General features: G+C 45.1%; 1 protein-coding gene across 1 annotated transcript; it reads right to left on the bottom strand.

Moving 5' to 3' along the window:
* Positions 1 to 4,320: 4,320 nt before the first annotated feature.
* Positions 4,321 to 24,651, bottom strand: WRNIP1 (WRN helicase interacting protein 1). The gene is made up of 7 exons (XM_019029498.4): positions 23,599 to 24,651; positions 21,164 to 21,355; positions 19,684 to 19,925; positions 10,563 to 10,792; positions 6,522 to 6,677; positions 5,665 to 5,744; positions 4,321 to 5,065 (listed from the first exon to the last, which is right to left on the bottom strand). The coding sequence occupies exons 1-7, from the start codon at positions 24,418 to 24,420 to the stop codon at positions 4,790 to 4,792; spliced, it is 1,998 nt and encodes a 665-aa protein (XP_018885043.3). The 5' UTR covers positions 24,421 to 24,651; the 3' UTR covers positions 4,321 to 4,789.

Below are 24,651 nucleotides of genomic sequence, written 5' to 3'. Positions count from 1 at the left end.
AACAAATCTCTGCAAGTCACTATTCTTACTGTTCTTAAACTCAGGTTTGGCTGTACGAGGGTGAACAAAACTACCAAATACACTTGGAACATAAGGAATAAATTGTGTTTGGTGGTTATGTTGCTTTTTCAGAATCAGTACATAACTTGTGATATTTATTTTTTTACTTATTATTATTTTTTAAGATGGAGTCTCACTCTGTCACCTAGCCTGGAGTGCAGTGGCACGATCTCGGCTCACTGCAACCTCCACCTCCCAGGTTCAAGCGATTCTCCTGCCTCAGGCTCCTGAGTAGCTGAGATTACAGGTGTGCGCCACCACACCCAGCCAATTTTTATATACTTAATAGAGACAGCGTTTCACCATGTTGCCCAGGCTGGTCTCAAACTCCTGATCTCAAGTGACCTGCCCACCTCAGCCTCCCAAAGTGCTGGGATTACAGGTGTGTGCCACCGCACCTGGCCCGTAACTTGTGGTATTTAAATGGCATCATATGGAAGGGCTGCCCCCAATTGTTGAATACTACTGTAAACAGGCAAGAGATGTGCCTTCCTCACCAGAAACTCTGACTCACTGCATGTTTTTCCCAGGGTTTAGCTAATGGTGTAAACTTTCAGTCATGCTCACTGTGGTATGTGAGAGGTATTCATTCAGGCAGTGAATATCTGCTTTAAAAACTTTAAAAATCTGCTTTCACATAATAAGATTCTTTGAAACCAAAAAACAAGCATTTGCAAACTTTCAAGCTTGATTTTACAATTACAGAAAGTTGGCTGCTCAGCGCCCCGCTGCTGGATACAGCAGGAAGTGTGCTGCAGGCTCTCCCCAGCACCACGTGCTCCAGCACAGGCCCCGTGTCCGCGTTACACACTGTGTGTTCAGGGCCGCATGTCTAATAGGATGATGGATCTCAAAAAGCCCTCATCACTTATTTGTTGGCTTGAGTTACGATGCTCACATATCATCCTGGCATAAATTCACACCTGTGCCTTGACCACCACTGGGATCCGTCCCTTGGGAAACTGGCAGGAGTGAGTCATGACGGAAAAGCTTGTTGAGGAGTTAATGTCACCTCCGGTTACATCACAAGCACACTTCTTATTTGGAAGTAACTCCATCCCCCAACAAAATGTTTTTTTTTTTTTTTTGAGACAGTCTCGCTCTGTCGCCCAGGCTGGAGTGCAGTCGTGCGATCTCAGCTCGCTGCAAGCTCCGCCCCCCAGGTTCACGCCATTCTCCTGCCTCAGCCTCCCGAGTAGCTGGGACTACAGGTGCCCGACACCACGCCCGGCTACTTTTTTGTATTTTTAGTGGAGATGGGGTTTCACTGTGTTAGCCAGGATGATCTCGATCTCCTGACCTTGTGATCCACCTGCCTTGGCCTCCCAAAGTGCTGGGATTACAGGTGTGAGCCACCACGCCTGGCCTGTAAAAATGTTATTTTTAAAGAATCAAAATTGGCCAGGCACAGTGGCTCATGCCTGTAATCCTAGCATTTTGGGAGGCTGAGGCGGGCAGATTGCCTGAGCTCAGGAGTTCGAGACCAGCCTGGGCAAGACAGTAAAACCTTGTCTTTACTAAAATACAAAAAAATTAGCCAGGTGTGGTGATGTGTGCCTGTAGTCCCAGCTACTCAGGAGGCTGAGGCGGGAGAAGTGCTTGAACCCAGGAGGTGGAGGTTGCAGTGAGCCGAGATCGTGTCATTGCACTCCAGCCTGGGCAAAAGAGCACAAGACTCCGTCTCCAAAAAAAAAAAAAAAAAAAAAATCAAGAAAAAACTGGGCTATACATTTCTTAATGAAATACTAGTAAAGATAATGGATTGGACCCACATGTAATTTTATTTCCTCCTAAGCCTCCACCAAAAATACAGTAAAGGAATCCTTAAAAGCCATCAATCCTTAAAAGTGAGGAGAATGAGTGAGATAATGGCAACATGATGCTGGAGGTGGAAACATGGCGGGCAAATGGTAACTGACCTGGCAAGTCGAGTGGGGAATGCCAAGGCATCAACGTGGCAGACGTCTCAGAGGCTTGGGAGGTGGCAGCAGGTAAGGAAAAGGAAGATGGGTCTCCAGACACCCTCTCCTACTCCAGGCCATGGGAAGATCTCTGAACCAGAGGGGCCCAGATAGAGCCAGGGGCTTGGGTACCATTTCAGTCAGAAGATCAAAGTGGGAGGCACATACTGAGTGACGTATGACGACTTTCCTCTTTCCCCACCTGGCACTGAGAACGCAGGGAGCCACGCCTTGACCTACTTGACCGAAAAGATGAGCCTGACCCTACCTACCGTCTAGTCCCAACACTGCGGCAAGGGATCCCTGTAACATCAAAGTCTCAAAAGTCTCATCATGACACTCCTTTGAGGGAAACCCTGAGTAAAAGCCAAAGTCCTTTCCATGACCTAAAAGGTCCCACCTTATCTGAAGCTCCATGATCCTCGGCCTCGACTTCTACCACTCTTTCCTCCCCTCCGGCTAGACTGGTCTCCTTACTGGATGCTGAACCCACCCAGCCTTCCATCCTCCCTCAGGGCCTTTGCACTTGCTTTTCCCTCTGACTGGGATGATCCTTTCCCGGGTGTCTGAAAGGCACATTCAATTCCTTGAAGTCTTGACTCAAACACTTTCTTGGTGAGATCCACCTTGGCTACTCTACTAAAACTGCACCCATACCTCCCAACCCTTTCCATATTCAATCTTTCATTCATTTTCTCCTTAGCATAGCACTTATCACTATTTGGCATATTAACATATTATTTTTCATACCATAGGCTTCAAGAACACAGAATTTTTGGTCTCTTCTGCTCACTGATGTGTTTTAACATCAACAAGAATGCTCAGCATAAAACAGGCACTCAATATTTATTGAGGCCGGGCGCGGTGGCTCACACCTGTAATCCCAGCACTTTGGGAGGCTGAGGTGGGTGGATCACCCGAGGTCAGGAGTTCGAGACCAGCCTGACCAACATGGTGAAACCCCCGTCTCTACTAAAAATACAAAAATTAGCCTTGTGTGGTGGTGTGCGCCTGTAATCCCAACTACCTGGGAGGCTGAGGCAGGAGAATCACTTGAACCTGGGAGGTGGAGGTTGCAGTGAGCCGAGATCGCATCATTGCCCTCCAGCCTGGGAAAAAGAGCAAGAGTTGGTCTCATAAATAAATAAATTTATTGAATAAAAAAAAGAAACTTCCCTAGAACTGAAAGGAGTTTCCAGATTGAAAGGCCCAACAAGTACCCAGTGCAGACTTTTAAAACACGGGGAGCAAAGACAGAAGAGTCTAGAAGTTGATAGAGGTTACAAACGAAAGACCACACACATCAGGATGCCTTCAAATTGACAACGTGAGAAAGTGTGAAACAATGCACAAGTAATTTCTTACCTACAATTTATCACTAGCCAAACCCTCAGACACGTCTGAAGGTAGAATAAAAGCATTCTGAGTCTCCTGAGGTCTAAAAATACTTTTCCTCCACACACCCCTGCTCCATAAAGCTACTAGAGGGTACATGCCACCTGTGCCAGAAAGCACAGTCAGTCCTGTCATCAGATGGGGTGCAGGGAGAAGCAAAGGAAAGCTCCAGGGTGATGATGAAGGGAGATTCTGGGGGTGGCAACTGCACACTACAGTGCAACCACTCCAGACAGAAGGAGGGAGGCCAGTCGGGCCAAGCCTCTGCAACGTACAGTCCCTCCGGCCTGATAAAACTACTAGAGGATGGGTTGCACTGAAATAGCGGAATAAACCAGTAACGCGGGATGGAGCATCCAGAAAATGGGCATCTCACTCAGAATAAAGGCAGAGGACATCCCAGGCCAACAGCCGGCAGCCTTCCAGACATGGCAGGAGGACCCCAGGAGGGATCATGCAACGGCAGGAGGAGAACCGACTACCTGAAGGGGCCATCCTTGTGGGAATATGCATGACACACGACTAAGGAGAGGGAGAGGAAGTAGCAGTAGGGACAAATAACTCTCAACGGAGCAGGAGGAGTGGCATATTTTGTGTTCAGGACACACACAAAGTAAAAGAAAAACGACTGTTTAGAAATATGGAGCTGCAAGAAGAAACCAGGACAAGTGGGAAAGAATGGGCATGGGACTACTGGAGTCTTCCACAAGCCATTTAAAGAATTCCTTTATGTATTCCTTTAAAGAGATCAGAGTTAACTTTCAACAAGATAACACTGACTTCTTAACTAAGCTCCCCGCTCTTCCCATCTGGGGTGATTTCTCCTTCCCAGTATCCACCCACCAAATGCAATGGCGACAACGCTGGTACCTAGCATCCAGGCAGGAAAACCATGACAGAATCGAAGAGTACTTTGAAATAGTTTTATTGGCTCGTAAGACCTTTGCATATAAAAAAAATACCCAAAACACTATGCAGTATTAAATCACAATTACATTTTTTTTACCAATTAAAACTACCCAGAATATACATTTTTTAAAGAAAAAAAAATCCTACAGAACTGAATTCTGAAATGACATTATGACTTAAATACTATGACAAAATAGATAATTCCTTATAACATTAATTCATTGCACAAAGCTGCCAGGTATTTTCATAAGCATAACCGCTGCACCGAGTGCAAATGAACACAATTTCAAAGTTACACATTTAGTTGAAAGAACTGCGCCTCCACCTATGAAACTCTTAAATTTCTGGCACAAAATATTTGTCTGTTCTAACTTCCACCAGGCAACCAACTTTGCAATCCAGTAACTTTCTTTCTGGCCCTCCCTTAAAAAAGCAACATCCTTCTGCTGTCATGCCCTGAGGAGTCAGCACCTCCTCTGCTTGAAGAAATCTACTCCTCTCAACTCTTCAGGCAGGTACTCCTGATCCACAGGCTCGCTGTACATGGGGTTGTACTTGTAGCCTTTGCCATAGCCCAAATCCTTCATCAGCCTAGTGGGTGCGTTCCTCAGGTGCAGGGGCACGGGGGGCAGTGGCCCCTGGTGGTTCCTCAGGCAGGCTTTGACGTTGTTGTAGGCGCTGTACACCTCAATGGACTTTGGGGCTCTGGCAAAGTAGACCACACACTGGGCCAGAAGCACCTACCAATGACACAGAGGACACATTTTACTAGCAAGATGCCAAGCTTCTGTTCTGCAGAGCCCCTTCTGATACACAGCTCTAGGTAATTCTGAGGAGATCCCCACATGCTTTTATTATCCCCCCTTTGCGCCTACAGTCTGGATAACCACCTACGACAGACAGAAGAAATTCTCATGAGGTGAGACGCAAACCAGGTGAGTGGTTTTCATTTTTTTTTTTTTAACTGAAGGACTTTTTACTAAATTAAATTTTTCTTAAGCCCCCAATATATAAAAGAGATGAATATGAAGCTGCTCTGGGGGCGAACTTGCAGAGGCTTGCTGTTCAGCTCCTTTAACCTTTCTGCTCCCTGGAAAATATGGAGCATGTGCTCTGAACCCTGGAATCCCGAGGACAGTTTGAAACATGACCTCGTTGACACAGAAGGTTTCCCTCTCTAGGAGTCTAAGAGTCTACAATTGGAATTCCAAAGCCAAGCAGCATACTCAGTGGGCCCAATACACCAATGGTGAAGGAGGGACATTTATTCAAATCTACAAAGGGACAGAGCACAAGAGAGAAAAGAAGTGATTTGCAAGAACTGAGCTGATTACTTTACCTCACATTCGGGCATGCCTATAAAATGACAGCCTTGGTAGGCAGCAACTGCTTGTGTTAACGCAGACGGGTCTGCCAGACCTGCCACACACAGAGAGACAAAGGAGAGTTTCAGTCATGACACACACCGTCCTCCTGGCCTATGTGCAGGCGACCACAGACCACCACTGCTTGTACACTTGGTGATCAAAACAATCCCATGTAGCAAAACTTAGCTCTAGTTTTGCTACTAGAGCCTGACTTAGCTCTAGTCTCTGATCACACGAACTTATGCAAGAAATATTTAGTGAGTGGTTACTGTGTGGTATTAAGAACTGTTTCCTTGTGGATAAAAACTCTGCATCTAGAAAAATATGAGTCTCTGTATAACAAACAGAAGAAGTGAAGGCTATGGAGACATTCACCAGGATGGAAACACTAAAAACAAAACATCCCCTAAGACCAAAGAAGAGGAGAGCTTTCCTGATCTTTTTCTTCATATAGTGTCTAGACTCTTCCATTTCTACCTTGGGAGCTGTCCAAAGAAAACCTTGGACACCTGACTTAAAGCAAATTTAAAAGCAGCTCATCTATTGCAATACTCTGAATAGCCACTCATGTTAGTAAAAACATTCCCGAAGAGGAAACAGAAAATGGTGACTTTATGAACATAAACATTCAAAAGCACATACACCAGGAAATAAACGACTGAGCTCAGGCATAAAGTCTTATCTTCTGCCAGTCTCACATAGCCCTGAGACATTCTTCCTGCTATCCCCGCCCACCCCGCCCTGCCAAAAAAAAAAGCCACGATGTAACTGTTAGCCATTTCCCCACCCTCATGGACATAGGGCTCCGGGACCCTCCCATCACACTCACCTATGTCCTCACTGGCAAACCTGACAAGCCTCCGTGCCACGTAGAGTGGGTCCTCTCCTCCCTCGAGCATGCGAGCCAGCCAGTAGAGGGAGGCATTCTGGTCTGAGCCCCGCATGGACTTGTGCAGGGCGGAGATGCAGTTGTAATGCTCCTCACCTGACATCACAAAGAGCACCACTCACACAGAGCTCACGGGAGAGGCGCCCAAGCCATCTTCACCTCCGCCAGCTGACTTCCAGGAAGCCTGAACGAATAAAGGCCCTGAGAAAGCCGAGGAGAGGTTTGGGCAGCTGCCTTAACCGTGCTCTGAGTGGGGTGCACCAGCTGCTCAGGCTTAATCCCAGTCCTATTCAGGGGAAGAGGCTGCTGCAGCAGAAACCTGTGGCTGTCGACATGGAGTGCACGCACACGCACAGAGGCGGGAGGGAGGAAGGTGGTCCTCCCAGCTGGTGGATTTGCCAGAGACAAGAGTGGAGGGGGGCAAGTCTTAGGTTCTGGCTCCATCCCGTGGCCACCATCTACTGGAGGAAAAGCAACGGTGGGCCTGGTCGGAGCCAGGAGGATGCAGAGCCAAGTGGCAAGGGCAGCTGTTATAGCCCATCTGTTCCTCAGTGTCATTTCCAGCTGCCTTTCTGATATCCAAAGCCCGTGGTCATTTAAACCTCCTTCTGCCAGCCGTGGTGTGGGGACACCTGTGTGGCAGGGTCCCAGAAGGACCGACACATGGACTAACCATCTTCCATCCTGAAGTGGACGGAGGAAGCCCACTCTCTCACCGCCTGGTCTTACCCCATTTTTACCCTACATTCACATGAAATCAGTGATATGTGCTTTAAAAAAAGGCATATTTAAGGGCAAAAAAATGACAGCTAAACAGTTCTCAGGAACCAAGCAGTGGCACCTGCATACATTTCACTATTCTCTGGCCATCGTCCCTTAGGTAAGTTCAAGGAGGGGGCACCCTCCTCACGAGACAGCGGAGGATGGTGTTCCCGTGAGTCTCACTCCTCCCAGAGGAGCACCTGGTCTGTGCTCAGCATAAGCCCATGTCCACAATACGACTGGCGCCAGCCACAAATCCTGGCAGCTGAGCTCGCTGGTAAGATGACAGTTGGTCTTCAGGTGGAGAAGAGAGCAAGCGAAGATGCTGGCCTCCCACAGGGGAAAGACCTGCAGGACCCACGGCTCAGCCTGAGTGATTCTGATTTCTGAGAGCCAGGGCAGATGGATGGGTCAGCCCAGCTATTGGATTTCTAAGGACGAACTGAGTGTCTCCTGTGCAGGGCTCCCCTGGTGAAGTCAGAGTGCTATGGACACTGGCCGAGAGGGTGTCCTGGATGACATCTGCATGGTTCTGGCCCACTCCCTCACCCTGCTGGCCGAGGCACTCAGGCTACGCTCTGCTCCTTTGCAGGGTGGAGGAAGGCGGGGAAGAGGGTAGCAGATAACAGGCCTGGCTAAACTCACAGGAATGGGGGCTGGAAGAAACTACCCACACCACTTTATGTCAAATTTAAACTCCCCCTACACAGGTTAGTCATCTTTTCCCACTTTGTCAATGCCAGGGGCAATACCACCAGTATAATGGACAAGAGCACACGCTCTGGGACCAGGCAGCCTGGGCTGGACCCCCAAGCTCATGGGCCATGCATGGGCAAGTTCCTGATCCTCACTGTGCCTCAGGTTTCTCATCTGTAAAATGGGAAAAACGAGACCACTTACCTCACAGGGCTGTATTAAATAACACACGCCTGGCACAGAGCAGGCACTGTAAAAAGATTCTTTTGCATCAGTGATAGATACTAATATTATTCTATGCTACCTTCCATGTTTGCTTTTATTATACACTGCTTTATAACCTGAAATTTGACGACTTCTATAGAACCCCGATGTCAATGCATGGCAAAGAGTTTGCTCTCATTTAGAAATTCCTTTACTCTGATGCAGAAACATCACTGGATCCTACTGGTGGGTAACTATGTACTAGGTGGCATATAAAAAAATAATCACAACTCTGGGGGTGGGTCTTTGTCTCACTGGAGTTATAAAAAGGCCCAAGAGTATAAGCTAACAGGTTTCCAGGGCAATGCTTCCACTATCCCTATTTATAGAGCAAAGCCTGTAAAAGCAGCTTTCTCCAAGATCTGAATGATATTTATGTGTCTGCGGATCCACTGTGGGGCAGACATGTTGCACTGGGGTGGGGTGTGTAAACACGCTCATACTGAGAAGATGTATAGGATGTGGGGTTCTTAAGGCGGTGGCACTAGGCAGCCTCCACCACCCCCCAGCTCCAAGCTATAGACAAGGTGATCCCCACTGTGCAGAGCTCTGCAATGTGGAGCTCAGGAAGTGGGATTCCTAGGACTGAACCCCTCCAAGATCCGCTCTGTATGTGCATGGAGGGGTGACCCCTCTCAGGAGCATGATGTAATGGGTGAGATCAGTAACAGCATGGCAAGGCTGGTGTGGAGGCAAACGCGGACGGGGGGAAGGACAGTCCTGGGAACCAGTCAGACCTGGATTCATGGGTCAGTTTCACCACTTGCTTTGTTATCTTAAAATGGGGGTAATATTAATAGCTATCTCCATAAAGCGATTTTGAGAATTTAAAAAATGAATACACCTATAAAATACTCAATGGCTGAGTGTTAGTGAATGCCATGTTATATGGATCTCAAGTGACAGTCTGATAAAATGTCAAAGAACAGTCCTAGTCGTCGTTCCAATCAAAACAAGGCAAATCCTTTGGGACACCTACGAGAGAGAGAGACTGCTGCTGCTGCACCTCAGAAACAATGGAGATCCTGGCATGGTGAGGTTTTTTTAATGTCTTAAAATCTTTTTTCTTGTTCATATCTACATTTTTTCTATTTGGCCAAAAGTCAAGCAGGGCTCTACACACCTAGAATGGGTTGCTTTTCAGACTTTGCAAGCATTCACGTCATGCTCCAGAGCACTAGGGAGAGCCAGCCATCTAAGCAGGCCCCGCTGAGGCACATTCACGTCACAATGTAGACAGGATTGTTTATTCAACTTGCCAGTGTGTCCTTAGCACTAATGAACACCCCTGAGCTATCATCAGCTGAGGCACGCTAAAGCCAAAAAGCTTTGGTCAGCCCTCCAAGGTCATGCAGCCAGTGTGCTCACCCACGAAGAGGCAGCGCTTGGAACCAAAGTCATTCTTAAGCCCCTCCACCCCTTCTCTAACCAGTAAGGACTCTCCACTGTCACGTGGCACAGCCTACGTGAGACCAGGAACACTCAACTATCAGCCTCCTTTTCTGGCAGAGCTTTGAAAAGTGTGGAAATTATATTCCACAGTTACTGCAACATGATTCCATCCGAAGTCCCACAAATGCTCAAGCAGCAGAAGTTTGCTAATCTACAGTATGTTATCTTCATCTCCCACTTCTTTTATAAAAAGATGCAAATGTGCTGTGCTAATGACATTTAATATTGCTAAGTCACAGATTTAATAGGAGCTGGTATCAAATCTGCTATCTGTAAATGCAGTTCTACACAAACAGATAAGTGCACACAGCAAAATTAAATTTTTGAAAAAGCTACTACGTAAAATAAAAACTTCAAGATCCATGACTATTTTTTAGTATAGACTCTAGAAATAAAGCATTTTAATTCTCAATTAAAACTAATAAGTCATTATGGCAAAAGTCCTCTTTTTATTTACTGCCATTGTAAATGATCACAAAACATATTCATTGTCAAGTGAATGCACAGGCTTTCAAAGGTGATTGTATTCTGCAAGGTGGGGAACAGCCAACTACCTTCTAAGGTGAATGTGCAGCCTGCCATTTCCAACCCCAAAACTCCTCTAGATTCTCAACAGGGCAGCTTCTGCTTCATGCCTCTCTTCGGAAAGGTCAGCCCTGTGTAGAAGGCTTAACACCAACATGGAGATCCACCTGAGAATCACTGGAATGCTTTGGACCCAGCTGAAAGTCAGGCTTCCGGAAATGAGAATGTGTGCACACACTTCTTTCCGTATGGTTTCACTCTTTCCACAGGTGAATTACTTACCTGCCCGGTCATATAAAATGTGGGATCGCTGTAGGCCCTCCTTCACGTCATTCTCTGTGATCAGAACTCTACTGGGAGAATAGGATTGCCCACTCTTCTTACAGAACATCTTCCTAGAGCTTAACCTAGCCAGCACCGCCAGCTGCAGTCCGTTCAACCCAGCTCGGGCGTCGCCATCACTGAGGTAAGCCAGGGTGTCTACTGCTTTATCCTCTATGAACATGGCGGGCCTGAAACACAAGCAGGGTTAGTTACAGTCACACTCAGGCTGCATACTTCTTGTTCTGCACATGTCTTAGAAACTCATACTTCTCAGCAAGGACACTGAAGAGTTCAAGGCCTTTGCCTCTTATTCTCACCTTTGTCAATGTGCTTAAGCATCATCAAGACTACGAACTGACCGGGTCTCCTAAGTCACCAGGTTATCGCCCTGTACCTTATGAGTGTCAAGGGTATCTCACTGCCTAGGTTCATACATCTAAGTTTGTGTGAAACAGACACTGACTGGCCTGGAAAGTCACTGTTGACAGGTGGTCTCTCTGGTTCTACCCTGCAGAACAGTGAAAACTTTATTAGAAATGCTAGCACCTCATTACCGTGTATGGAAAACATGTTCCAAATGCAGCCTACATCCCGATGAGACAGATGTGCTTAGACCACTTTCCACACAGGGGAGAGTCAGCATTACATCTGAATATTAGCTCTGAAGGGCTCCAGATCATGCAGTTCAATTCCTTCATTTTAAAAACAACAAATTGGGTCCCTAGTTACTCTGAGCACAGCAGGTCCTAGAAGCAGGTCTTAGGAATCTTGGCCTGGGGAATCTTGGAGGCTGCAGTAGGTCATCTCATAGTGGGCACTAATCATGCAAAATCCGCACAGGGTAGCAGAGAGGTCATTGGGCTGGGAAGCGATGAGAAGACTGCTGGTACATAGCCATGAGACCCTGGGTAAGCCACCTAACCTCTCTCGGAACATCAGGACTAAAACTTACAGTCACATTTCTAAATTCCGACCCTCATAAATAAGACCTAACTATGATCAGAAGGCTGACTCAGTAAAATTTTCTATCCCTAGTTGAGTTAAACAAGACATCTAACACAGTTCATGACTTAGTGGGGTCTTATATTATTCCTGGCTGAGCTGCTAGCTGCACATTTGTGAAGCAAAAAAAATTTTTCAGTTACAGTTCACCCATGTCATCAACATTCAGCTGAGAACATCTACAGTAAATAATAAGCCCATTAGGACTGTCCGAATCAGCTACCTGGAAAACAATGTACAGGCACCAACGGGGCTGGGCCGGGGAGGGGGTGGCAGTTTCCGAAGGCGACCCAGCTTGCCTGCTGGATAAATGCAGAACTCCTCAGCATACACCCACTCACTGACCCTACTCTGCTCACTGAGTAACCCAAATAACACCAATCTGCATTTCATTCACGCAAGGATTTGTTCCCAATGCCTTAAAGATGCCTCATCTCACCCCTATATTTACCAAAGTTGATTTCCAGTTATTCCTTGTGGGTCTCTCACCACACCTAAGACAACTGGCCAGCCCCAGCTTGACAACAAATGACTCTCTCCTCACTCATGCCAACTGCCTGGGCCCCAGAGCCACCGGTGCAGCCTGGAGACCCATCTTCCTCTCTCCTGATGGTAGCATTCTCTCAGCAGACCTCACCAGAACAACAAAAAAACAAACACCGAGGCCATGTCACTGGCACTCTATAAAGCCTGGGGATCACTTCTCAACCAGAAATTAGTTAGCAAGTCTTCTGGAAGATGATTTAGAAGATGATGATGGACAGAACATATACTAAAGAAAATGTATGGGGAAGGACCAGCATCACAGGGGTGTGGCAGTACGTGACATGCCTGAGAGGGAAGGGTGCACTCTCAGCCCCTTACTGCACTCAACCTGTGTGGGAAGACAGGTAGGGAGAACAGAAACTGCTTGGGCATCTCATTTCTGCCTCAGAACTAGTAAAAACAATGGATTCTCTCTCCTTGGAAAGCTGCCTAGCAACAAAAAGCCTTCAGGACAATTGAGGGAAGAAAAAGGAGTCAAAGCAGGAGCCCCATTGGATCCTAACGGACTGAACCAGCCTATATCCTGCACCACGGGTTGGATTGTGTGTTGATTATATTACATTCATCATCTCTCCATCCCTACTACATGCGGAGCACCTCAAGGAGAGGAATATTTTATTCTTTGTATTCCCAGACCTGGTAGATGATAGGCATCCAATATTTGCAAAATAAATGGACTAACTTCAGTTTTATCATAATCTCAGAGTGAAACCTTTACTTCTTATAAATTATATGGAAAGTATAGAGAAAACAAAAACAATCCGTATTTCCAGCACTGAGAGATAAAAATGTACTTGATATTTCACAGCAGAATGAAAGCTACTGTGTCAAGTGTTGAATTTATGACCCACTCACCCATGCAACCATCAACCTTACAGCTAACTTAAAACAAAAACTGGGACCATATTTTATATAGTTTTACATCCTTAACCATTAAATAATTGTTTGAAAAACAAGCTACTCAGACCTGTCAACATTTACTTTAAAAAAATTTACATTAAATTTTAAAAATAGACAAAGGGAGAAAATTCACCTTCTGCTAGACTACCTTGACGTTAGTATTTTGGTATGTATCCCTTCTCCATGAATTTGTCTTTTGTATGTATTTAGGGGCATGGCATGCTCTTTGGACAGTGACGAGATGGGCAGCCTTATATACCATGGTATTTACTAGTATAAACTGCCTCATTTCCATTAGTCCTGATATACAGACAGGGAGGCAGGCCTTATTAATTAGGACAGAAGCCAGCTAGCCGTCTACTCCATAGATTTATCAACAGTATGCTGTGAATAAGTCTTTAGCAATGATTATGTATTTTATGTGGTTGGAAAATAAGGTCTTCCTTTGGCTTTTAAACTCCTGACCAAAGTACAAGTGGTTCCACTCTTCTGGTTTGGAGTCATGGGGAATGGAGGTGCTGCCACAACGAAAGCTACCCAAGCTCGCGCCACTCCCTTCTTCCTCCCCTTGGGTATAATCCAGATTTTAAATTTCACCCCGTCCAAAAGAAGAAAGTATTTCGAGGCCCAGATCAATCTGTCGGCAACTCTGTCCAAGTAATACAGGACCTGCTGACAGCACTCACAATGATCACACAAGAAAATTACAAAATGGAGATTCACTGTGAAGATGACTGAGCAGGGAAAGGTTCCACTTAAACACCCAATATATCTTGAACTCCCATTTACTAAGTTCTGAAGAACAAAGTAAGATATACTAAAATACCCTGAGATCTTAGAATGGGAAGCCCATGAGAGAACTCATGCCAAGAATGATGAAGGAATAGTTGTATTGTTATTGGCAAAATCCCTCAGCAAACTGCAGCACAAACTATTTTGAAAGAGTGTTCCCAGTTATTTTTAAATTTAAGCGTATATTAAAATTAAGCATATATTTATAAAGTGTTTTGCACTTAAAAATAACCTTCCAAAGGTAGAATACAATAAAAAGAGGTAAAATCTATTCTGGGGATAGACTGCCCAAAATGTCATAACATCCTACATGGAAATAAACAATAGGAAGTAAATTATGTTGTTATAATAAAACACTATTCATAATAAGGGAAAATTGGTTAAAATAAATGCATTGGAAAAGATTCTATTTCTAGTTAACAAAACCTAGAGATAAAAACAGACTTAAGAGAGCTTGGCTTCTCCAACTGACGAGAAGGGCTTTAATTTTAACAGAAGAATATACGAAGCTCTCTTCTTTCCTCTTCTAGGTGCCTAAATCCTGAAGCTTTCTACACATTGGGTAATACTGGAATTTGGAGGATACTACTTAGACAGCTGGATGTGTAAGTTGGAGAAGGAGTGTAGTAAGTAAAAATGCACCTGTTATTTCAAGGCAGAATGAAAGAATATGCATGGCTTGGTTAAACTCTCCCTCTCTAAATTACAAACCAAACTCCACAAATCTCTTTCACTAAGGAAAAGGAACATTTCACGGTCAGGGTGATAACTGCTGTGTAGAAGTTCTCAACCAGGGATATGCATCAAGTTAGACACAAATACAGCCACATGTACCTTACCTACCATAGACTGAGCTCAAATCTCCAGGGGCAGACCCTGGGCAAGGCATGTTTCTAAAATGTATCCCAGGGAAGTGTGATGTGCAGATCTGGTTAAAAGGCTCTCCTGCTGCTCTTACACAAAGAAGTGCCAAGAGAGAAAAGTCAGAACAGAAAAACCGAGCAGTGGGTCCATCCCCTGTAAACATGGCACCTCCACCCCTTGTAGCACTTGAAGTCACTGAGAAGACAGAGACATGCCTTAAACACTGGCTCCATCACATTGAAGCTGGTTGGTCTTGGGCATGTTACTTAACCTTTTTGTGCCTCAGTTTCCTCATCTAGTAAATAGGAGGTAATGAGACCTACTTTGCAGAGCTGTATTGAGGACTGAAGGAGATTAAGACATGTGGAATGCTTAGAGCAGTGCCTGCCATGTCATGAGACTTGACAAATACTGCTTTGGTATCAACAGTGAGGAGAATCACCCTCATCAGACTGTGCAACAGCATACTCTCCAGAACTGCACATATTCAAGGGAGAGCCCCAGATGCTGCCGCTTCCATAACATCAGAGTGAAAGCAAAGCAAAACAAAACTAACTTTCTCCACAAAGAGAGAAGGTACATTTCAGATGATGACGTCTTTCTGTTTAATCCCATGGAGGCACATGTCTTTCCAAATTACATTATACTTGGTAGGGGTCTGTAGTGGGTTGAATAGTGACCCCAAAAGATGTAAGTCCTAATCCCTGGAACCTGTGACTGTGACTTTATTTGGAAATACGGTCTTTGTAGATGTAACTAAGGGTCTCAAGATGAAATCATCCTGGATTTAGAGTGTACCTTAAATCCAATGACAAATGTCCTTACAAAACACAGAAAAAGAGAAGACGTAAGGACACAGAGAAGAAGGCCACCATGTGAAGACGGATGTAGAGACTGGAGTGACATAGTCATAAGCCAAGGAATGCCAAGGGCCATCAGATGCTGGGTGAGAGCATGGCCTTGTTGATACCTTGATTCTGGTCTTCTGGCTTTCAGAACTGTGAGGATAAAGCTCTGTGTTCTGAGCCACCCAGTTTGTGGCAATTGTTACAGCAGCCACAGGAAGTGCATCCAAGGACCATGAGATCTGTGGTTCTGGCTGCTGGTGCTTTTATGGCATTATTTTAATGCACCCTTGTATTAAAACAGCTATGTTAATGTACTGTATTAATGTACTTAAAAATTTTTAAATAAAAATACTGACATCTACTCTATACCAACCATTTATTCTGGCCAATCCCTTGTATTCTGGAGTTCCACTACCTTTCTTTCTATTCAATGGCACAAAAGATTATTTAAGACAATTTAAACTTTTATAAAAAGAAGAATCCATAGCCACCTTGTTTGGGGGCCAGCTTGTCAGGGGCTCTCCTCTCCAGATGATTAGAGAAAAGCCCCACACCCAGTTACGCCACAGCCCTTACCCAGGGACACACGCCACTTTCTGTCTTCCAACCACCTCTCGGAACTCAGCCTAGCTAGGCAGAGGGCAGTTATGGCTTCTCATTTCACTCTCTTGATCTCCAAAGACTTGTATACTCTATCTGGTTCACAAATAAATTGATTCTTTAGGAGTGTTTTTGACTATGTATATATTCTATGACCTAGGAATCTATATTCCTTCAAAGCAGCAAGTAGTGCAGGATGATGAAATGCTAGCTTACTTTTTCATTTTCAGCAGCACAAGCTCATTCTTCATATCATGAATCATGGACATTTTTTTCCTGGCCTCCAAAATTAACCCAGAGCAGACAGAATCTTCACTGTTTGTATCATGTGATCCAAATATTTTTGGGAGAGCAAAATACCTGAACACTATTGCTTAGCCATACAAACCAAAGCAACTATGGCATAGACAATGAGCTTTCTATTTCACTCAGTTAAATTCTGCTTATCCTTCAAAACTCAACTCCGCATCCCCTCATCTAGGAGGTGAAATACTGGATTTCACATATTCTGAATGCTGCTTCTCTACGCCCACTGCACTTGGCGTATAAGCGTGGCACTGGAAGTGGACCTGCTCCCCTAGCCTTCATCATACTGCGCTCCCTCTAAAGGCACAGGAACAAGCTTTTCAATCCTCAGCCAATGCCTAGCATATGCAGGAGCTTCAATTTTGACTGAATAATAACTACAGGAGGGAATTTTTTTTTAAAAAAAGAACACTTATTTCACTTTAATGGGAATTTATCACTTACATGAGTATACTCTGTGACAACTCACAATTCCTCAAGTGCAATCAAGAACGGCTAAGCGGCAGCTTGATTAGTTTCCAAATCCAGTGCCCTGCTCACCTCCTCTCACGTGCAGTTCAACAGCCTGGGACTTCTCTGTAAATGTTCTAGTCGCTATCTAGGGCACCAAAACATGACACAAGAATACAAATGCACACCAATAGCTTCCCGGAGAGAGAAAGTAAGTATATGGGGTTGGAAGTCTTTTCTTTCAACTAGATTAGTGTCACCAAATCTGATTTATATGCACAAGGATGTAGATATAGCTGTCAACAGGGATTGGAAAGCAAAATTTTACCTAAAACAACTAAAAGACATCCCAATCCACTCTTAATTATCCCTGACAGTTGGGGTGGCAGGTACTTGTATTCGGAAATCACTTGTAAGAGTTCTTTCTGTGGCCTATGATATCTCCTAACTTAACTTCTTGTTAGAGTTGCTAACAAGTTGACCAATTAATGGATTTCAGCTTAATATTCTTTCATTTTACTCTGCTTGCTGCTGATGAAAAGGGCAATAGTATTAAAGAAAAAGGCTCTTGATACCTGGGTAATTATCCCTTATGCTGGATAATGCAAAGCATATTAAACTACTTTTCTCATATCGAAAGCTAGGATTTATTCATTTCCAAACCATTCACAAAGCACATAATGTGTGCCAGGCACTGTGCTGGGGATATGAACAAGGATAAGCTCCTGTCCTCACAGTCTTCCCAGGAAAGCGGGGGACACAAGATAGCAAATATAATTGGGATCAAGTCTAAGCAAGTGGTAGTGGAAATAGTAAATCATTTACTGGATATGGGAAGTTTTCTCTGAAAAGCAATTTTAGCAGATTAACAATCTCTAGCTCATTTTTATATCAGTTTCAATAACTAAATCTTAATTATTTCACTTGATCGTCTCAAACTTTAATGTGCCTGCAAATCGCCTGAGGATTTTTAATAATAAAATATAGAAATTCTTCTCACAAGGATGAGCTCCTTGGCTACCGCCTTTCTCATTTCATTTAAATTCCTGCATGGCAGTGACTGGAGAGAGGTGAAAAAACCTGAGGGTATCTGAGTAACAACTGATTATTATTGACTTCATGTCATCAATATTAATTATTGATTTCATGTTCTATTTCATGAACTGATGATATGAAATCAATAAAAATCACCCCAGACAAGTACACATGCAGAATATTAAGTTGCAGATACATTACGATAACCAGTACACAGAGCAAAGAACACACAGAAACATGAAACATGTTAGGATTTCCCCCCTTTTCTTTCAATTTGTCTTTACCATGTGGTTCTATGCGTCTGTAATGAGAATTCTGTTACAGGAAACCTACACGTGAGTATCCCACATCTGAAGTGCCTGGGACCAGAAGTGGTCTGAATTTCCTATTCTTTTGATTTTAGAATATTTGCATTATATACTTACCAGATGAGCACCCAAAATCCAGAAACTGAAGTGCTCCAATAAGCATTTCCTTTGAGCATCATGAAGGTGCTCAAAAAGCTTTAGATTCGGGAGCATTTTGGATTTCAGATTTGGGATACTCAACCTGTACTACATATGAGGAGCTGGCAGCCCCCTTAGGCTCTGACAAATGCCCACCACATAAAGGGCTTCTGAGTATGAGTCCATGTGGCTGATACCAGCAGGTTCCACACACTGCTTGTGGCCACAGATCTAATGGCTATCCCCATCACAACGGTATTCCAAAACAAGGCCACTCTGTCCTACCCAGTGGTCCACGGGCCAAATGTTTCAAGGCTTTCATTAGACACAGCAGAATTCTCCCTCCATCTCAGACAGGAGCAAATGGGGCCAGACACATAGGGAGAGCCTGTTGAAACCTAAACCCTGAGCCTAAACTATGCCTTGTACTTTAATCCTCACAGAAAAGTGGCTCCAGAACTTGGCCTCAGGGCAGGCACAAGCAGCTGCAGAGTCCACAGCACGAGGAGGTGGGCAATAGCGTCTCATCAGACCAGATTATGTTCCATGGCAGTATTTCAGCCAACATATGAACAAATACCATCTGAAGAATATGTTCTAATATAAAAAAAAGGAAAACCCCTGACCCAAGAAATCAAATTGATTATCTATGATATATACCTGGTGCATTAATGAGCTCATGTGGTACTCGATGCAGAAATAGGTCACTAAAAGGATAGGAACAGCCTATAATGTCATATTCAGTTAACATTCCTTTACTTTCATGAAACTGAGTTTCAAGTACGCAAAAAGGATTACATAATTTTAAGGTTACAAGTTAATTTTTACTTGATTTTTTTTTTAACAAAATGCCAAACTGCAGGTTAAAAAGAAATTGAAACATGAGTACAATGCTCAAAAGAGTTGTATGGTAAGTCTAGAAAGTATTTATCTATCTGTTTGTTCTATTCAATGAAGGACATAAAGCCTTTCAAATCATCAGTAAGGCTTCCCATAGAAGCCTAAGCACAAAAGCAAACACCCAAGAACCAAAACAACAAAGCAAAGTTAAAGCTTGAAGAATTATAGAAACACACATTAGAGGCTGGAAAATGCATCTTCAAGTGTGCAGGGATACCTCTGTTAGGTATAATTGAACATTTCCCTCCTCTTTTATTTTCATTACGGGCGGATCAACATTTCTTCTCTGTCCCCACCCTCTCCTCACTGACGCCCAGCCCTTTCTGGCCCCCTGCCAGGAGACTCTCTGGGAGGTGTGTGCCCCCAGGACGCTGCACACTGTCAACTTACTCTGAGCTGCTGTTGCTGCTGTGGCTCAGAGGGTCAGTGGGACGGCTAGAGTCTAGGACGTGGATTCCCAGGGAGTTGATCGCTCGCATTAAAATAGTCACCATTGCCTCTACTGGAAGCTTCTCAAGAACAATCACTCGACAGCGGCTCAGAAGAGCAGCGTTGACCTGGAAGGAAGGGTTTTCAGTGGTTGCCCCAATCAGAGTGATCGTCCCACATTCCACGTGAGGAAGGAAAGTGTCCTAATCATGGGAGGAAAACAGAAAAAAGTGATTCCAGTCAACAGCCACCTGCAGAATCCTATGTAAGTTGGCTATCCCTTCCTTCCTTTTCCTCATTTTTATCTTTCGAGTTCAGGAATAGCAGCAGCCTTATATTCACTGAATATAGATGCAATATTTGGGGGAGTACAACTCTTGCTTTTAAGTCTGAAACACATCTTCTGGAACGACCGTCTAAGCCTGATCTCTTGCTGGTAGACTAATAGCTTTAAGTAGAATTCTAGCTTAGTTTCAACATAAATGATTTCTTTACTCAGAAAACCATCTTCTACCAAAGGCTGAACTGGCACATAGCTTATATGTAACAGCTATGTATTTATAGACAAGAACACACAAAAACATTAACACTTCCAGAATCTTCTTCCACTGCAAGTACTCAATCATATTATTATTATTCCTATTATGCTGTTTTACGGGGGAAAAATACTAAGATGAGTCAGTGGTCCAATATGAAACCTAGAATGCTAACATCTCGTCAGAACTTTAAAAGGGTCTCTTTATTCAAAAAGGTTCAAAAAAGGCTCAGTAGAGTTTTGTGAAATATTCTATGTATGATTAAAAAGTTACAAAAAAAAATTTTTTAAAGTCATGCCTAAAAATTTAATTTTTTTTTATTTAGAGTATAGCTCTCAGATCTCAGCCCAATAAAATTTTAATGTTTATTTTTTTTTAAATCCCTAAGTGGCTTTGTTTATAAAAATAGCTTGTGTCCTTTTATTTCAGAAAGCCATTTAAATAAACAGTAATCATTAGCTCTTCCAACATTCACCTTGAAGAGAGCCTGGAGTTACAGAAAATACTGATTGTTTAATTTTCAAAATAAAAATACTGTTAAATAAATTTTTAAAAATCCATTAAAATAATGACCTTAAAATCATTATTTTACTGTTCACAATGACTCCTAGTATTTAGACTAAAAATTCCTAAAACTGGAAATTTGATTCAAACCTGCTTTTCTGATACGTATAGCTCAGGGATATACCAACCATTTCATTTATCAGATAGAGAAAGCATTTTCTTGTTACCAAAAAACACTAAGAAATGTATGGGGAAATAGACTTGAAGGAGATGGGTTGACAAGCCTACGCTTCTTTGTAAACAAAGCTCATAATAAGTCTCTAGCATTTGTATAGTGATCTCACACACTTTATATTGTTTGATGTTCACAACGACCAAAAGGTAGAAGGAAGTTAATATACCTGCTGAGATTTATTGAACCGATGAATCTCATCAATAAAAAGGATGGTTTTCCTTTTGAAAAAGCTCTTTTCATTTTGAGCTTGTTTTATGACATCTCGCACATCATTTGTCTTGGCATTTGTTGCAGATAATGTCACAAACCTTATGCTATGTTTCTTGCTGTTGCCGGCTATGATGTGAGCCAGAGTGGTCTAGAAAAGATGACATACGTGGAGTTTGAAAAGCTGGTAAGACACAGAGAGACCAGCACCCATGGGAACCACCACACGCAGCATCACTATTTACCAAAAGCAACTTGAACTCGGAAGAATGCTGAGCAGCACAGAAACAATCAAAAATACCACAGGACATTTAAAAACAACAACAACAAAAATATTATAAATAAAACAGGAAAGTAGCTAAACGTTAGGCTAATCCTGACCTTTTCTCCTCTGTCCCTAACCACCTTTGATTCCTTTTTGGGGGACTCTTTAAGATCTTTGGAATCCCAGTAAAGAACGGCTGTCTTGATTTAGCAGAGTGACAGCTGTGACCTCTCACCAAACAGAAAATTCTCCCTCCTCTAGCCAAGACAGCACGGAAGGATCTAGGTGCAGAACTCATCGCAGAACCACAGCCCGAACTGGAAGCTCAGGACAGCTGAGAAAAGGAGAGTGAGGGAGCATCTGCCTTGAGACCAATGACATCGACCTAGCATTTGAGATGACTGCAGGCCACTTCTGCATGTTCACCCTGGTAGGAGATGAAGGGCAGCACTGTGGTCACATTAGCAATTACTAGAAAACCAAGGAGACCCAAGTAAAGCACTTCTTGGGTCCTCAACAAGTATGTATATGCTGTTATTAATATGAATGTTGTTATTAGTACTAAAGGATGAGAAGAAAAACTGAAGACTGTTTAATGAGTGGGACAAATCTGCACCTAAATGGAAAGGTGGTACTTTGTTTTCTAAAAGTTGTAGAGCACCCATTCTGTGGCTGCTTCTTTCAGAAATCCCCGCCTGCCTGCCTTTTGGAATCAGGCTCGCAAGTCACAAATGCCTAGGCTTGCAAATGACCAATGCCCATCTCACTGAGCAGCCTGGACCACCCAAACCTCTTGCCTGGCATTTGGTAGGTGGGATGAGCTCACCCACTCGTCTCCCTAAGGACCTTCTTGCTGTCTGGGGCCACCAACAGCTGATTATCCATTCTCATGATCTTATGTAAAGACTTCACAATTACTAAGAATGATACTGCTCAATCCCCTAAATGGGGTTAACAACTAAATCCATGGGGACAGACGTCAACAATTCGACCACCATCATCATAAAATGTTATTTGGGATAGATGTGGTTTATTCCCGGCCAAAGGGAAGGCATGAGTGCAAACAAGAAGGCACAAAAAGGGCAATTCATTCCAGGAACTGGAGTTAAACGGGGTGTGGTTAAGTTGTGGGAGATAAAGCTAGAAAGAAAAATAGGAGAAAAATCATAAAAGCCTTGTGTGCAAACGAGTCTGAATCTCAAAGCTACAAGAACTCTTTACAGTTTGATCCCTGAATTCTCCCTTTCCCTCCCTGATGCTGGTTCTTCTCCCTTATTATGGATAAAAGCATCCTGTATTTAAGCACTTCTTAGCTTTCTCTGTTTTCTGGCTCACCTCCTCCATTTTTTCTCAAGTGTTTTTCCAATGACATGCTTTCTAGACTCACAATATCCTAACTGCCCTCGTCTGGAACGCTAACGCCTCACGAAGGGACACAGAACTGGACACCAAAATGCACGGATGTTTCTTGTCTAGAGTACAAGGCATTATGAGAAAAGTTATCGAAATACCGTATGAAAATGACTTGCAGATGAAAAAGTTTTTATGTTAGTTTTGTAAATACATGAGTATATTTAGTAAAATCAATATATTCTCAAGAATATAAGAATGTTAAATAAACTTATTCTCAAGAATAAATACCAGTCTGTTAAACCAACAACTAGTGGAAAGGAAAGGAAGCACAACAGAATTAATTTGATTTTTTTTTCAAAGCTGAATCCGTATTATGTACAAACGGAATATACAACTGTTTCTTTACAATTTAAACATGCTGATTCCTTGCGAATTCGGTTACTAAATCAAAGTCTGGGGAGACCGATGGAAAATAAAAGCAGATCAAATCTAAGAGTCCACATCTTGTAAAACTATGGATTCACAGACATCGTCCTTTTGAAAACCCGGCAAGCCTGCCTTACCAATCTCGGGGTGTGTGCCCTTTTCACACCCATCACACACTCCACCTGTGGACCAGGCACTGCCCCAGCCCAGCCCAAGTCTGCACCCCTGGACCCTCTTATCCAGGAGAGGCAGGCGGCTTCTTTCGAGGGCAGCACACCCGGCTCTCCGACCGTCAGCTGCATCCACCGCCGAGATAACTACGGAACCCCAACGGCCAAGGCCGCACTCACCTTGCCGCAGCCCGGCGGCCCCCACAGGATAAGCGAGGGGATTTCGTTGGTCTCCAGGAGCGAGCGCAGCAGGGTATCCTGGCCCACGGCCTTGCTCTGCCCGAAGTAATCCTGCAGCGTGTCAGGACGCATCGTGTCGGCCAGCGGCTTGCCCTGTAGCATCTGTCGGATCTCTTCGGCAGCCAGCGCCCGGGGGTGCGGGCGACCCCCGCCGCTGGCCCCGAAGGCGGTGGCGGCTTCGGCAGCGTCCGCGTCCCAGTGCCCCGGGTCGTCCTCGCCGTCCGCGTCCGCGTCCCCGTCGCCATCGCCGTCGCCCACGGCCTCCTCCTCCTCCTGCGCCTCCGCCTCGTCCCAGCTGCGCGGAGACGCGCTCCCCGCCGCGGCGGCGGCGGCCGGCCTCTTCCCCGACCCCTTCCTCCCGGGGCTGCTGGAGCGGACCACCGGGAAGTCGGGGATAAGGCGGGCGCCGCTGGGTGTGGGCGGCGCGTCGTAGCTCTCGCGGCTCTCGGTCTCGCCGCCGTCGTCGCCCTCCTCGCCCTCGCCCTCGCTGCTCTCGGCTGCCGTCGGGGTGGCTGGCTGCTTCAGGGCCGAGCTCTCCGACAGCCGCCGCCTCTTGGCGCCGGGCGGCGAGGGCCCCTTGGCCCGCTCCCCGGCGCGGTGCGACCCGGCCGCGGGTTCCGCATGCCCCGCCGGGTGGAGCAGCAGACAGCGGTCCAGGTGCGAGTTGATGTGCGCGGCGGGCATCATCTGCTGGCACACGGGGCACTGCACCTGGTGCAGCTGCGAAAGGAAGGGGTCGTCTTCCGGCCCGCTTACCTCCATGGCGGCCGCCGCCCTCCCCGGCGCCCGGCGCGGCCGCAGCAACCCGTGCGCACGCGGAGGCCTCTGATGCCCTCCGCTAGGCCCCGCGCCGCGCGACCCTCGCTCGGGGAACCAGCAGGACGCTCGCGGGCCGGGGGAGGGCGCCGCTCATGCCTCACGTCCGCAGCTCCCGCGTCCGCCCGCCCTCGGCCGGCCGCTGGCAGCTCCTCGCGCGGCGTGTCGGGAAGTGTA

Source organism: Gorilla gorilla, chromosome 5, assembly GCF_029281585.2.
Source record: "Gorilla gorilla gorilla isolate KB3781 chromosome 5, NHGRI_mGorGor1-v2.1_pri, whole genome shotgun sequence".
Classification (NCBI taxonomy): Eukaryota; Metazoa; Chordata; class Mammalia; order Primates; family Hominidae; genus Gorilla; species Gorilla gorilla.
The sequence above is the reverse complement of the archived record's forward strand: the minus strand, read 5'-3'. Positions and strand labels throughout refer to the sequence as shown.

Bases quoted from the DNA above. Each gene is read 5' to 3' on its own strand.
- WRNIP1 (XM_019029498.4), bottom strand. From the start codon at position 24,420: ATGGAGGTAAGCGGGCCGGAAGACGACCCCTTCCTTTCGCAGCTGCAC. The intron at 10,793-19,683 runs GTAAGTTGACAG...CTTGTGTTTCAG, and splicing joins AGCAGCAACAGCAGCTCAGA to GCCCGCCATGTTCATAGAGG. The intron at 5,745-6,521 runs GTGAGTGTGATG...TGTGTGTGGCAG, and splicing joins GTTTGCCAGTGAGGACATAG to GTCTGGCAGACCCGTCTGCG.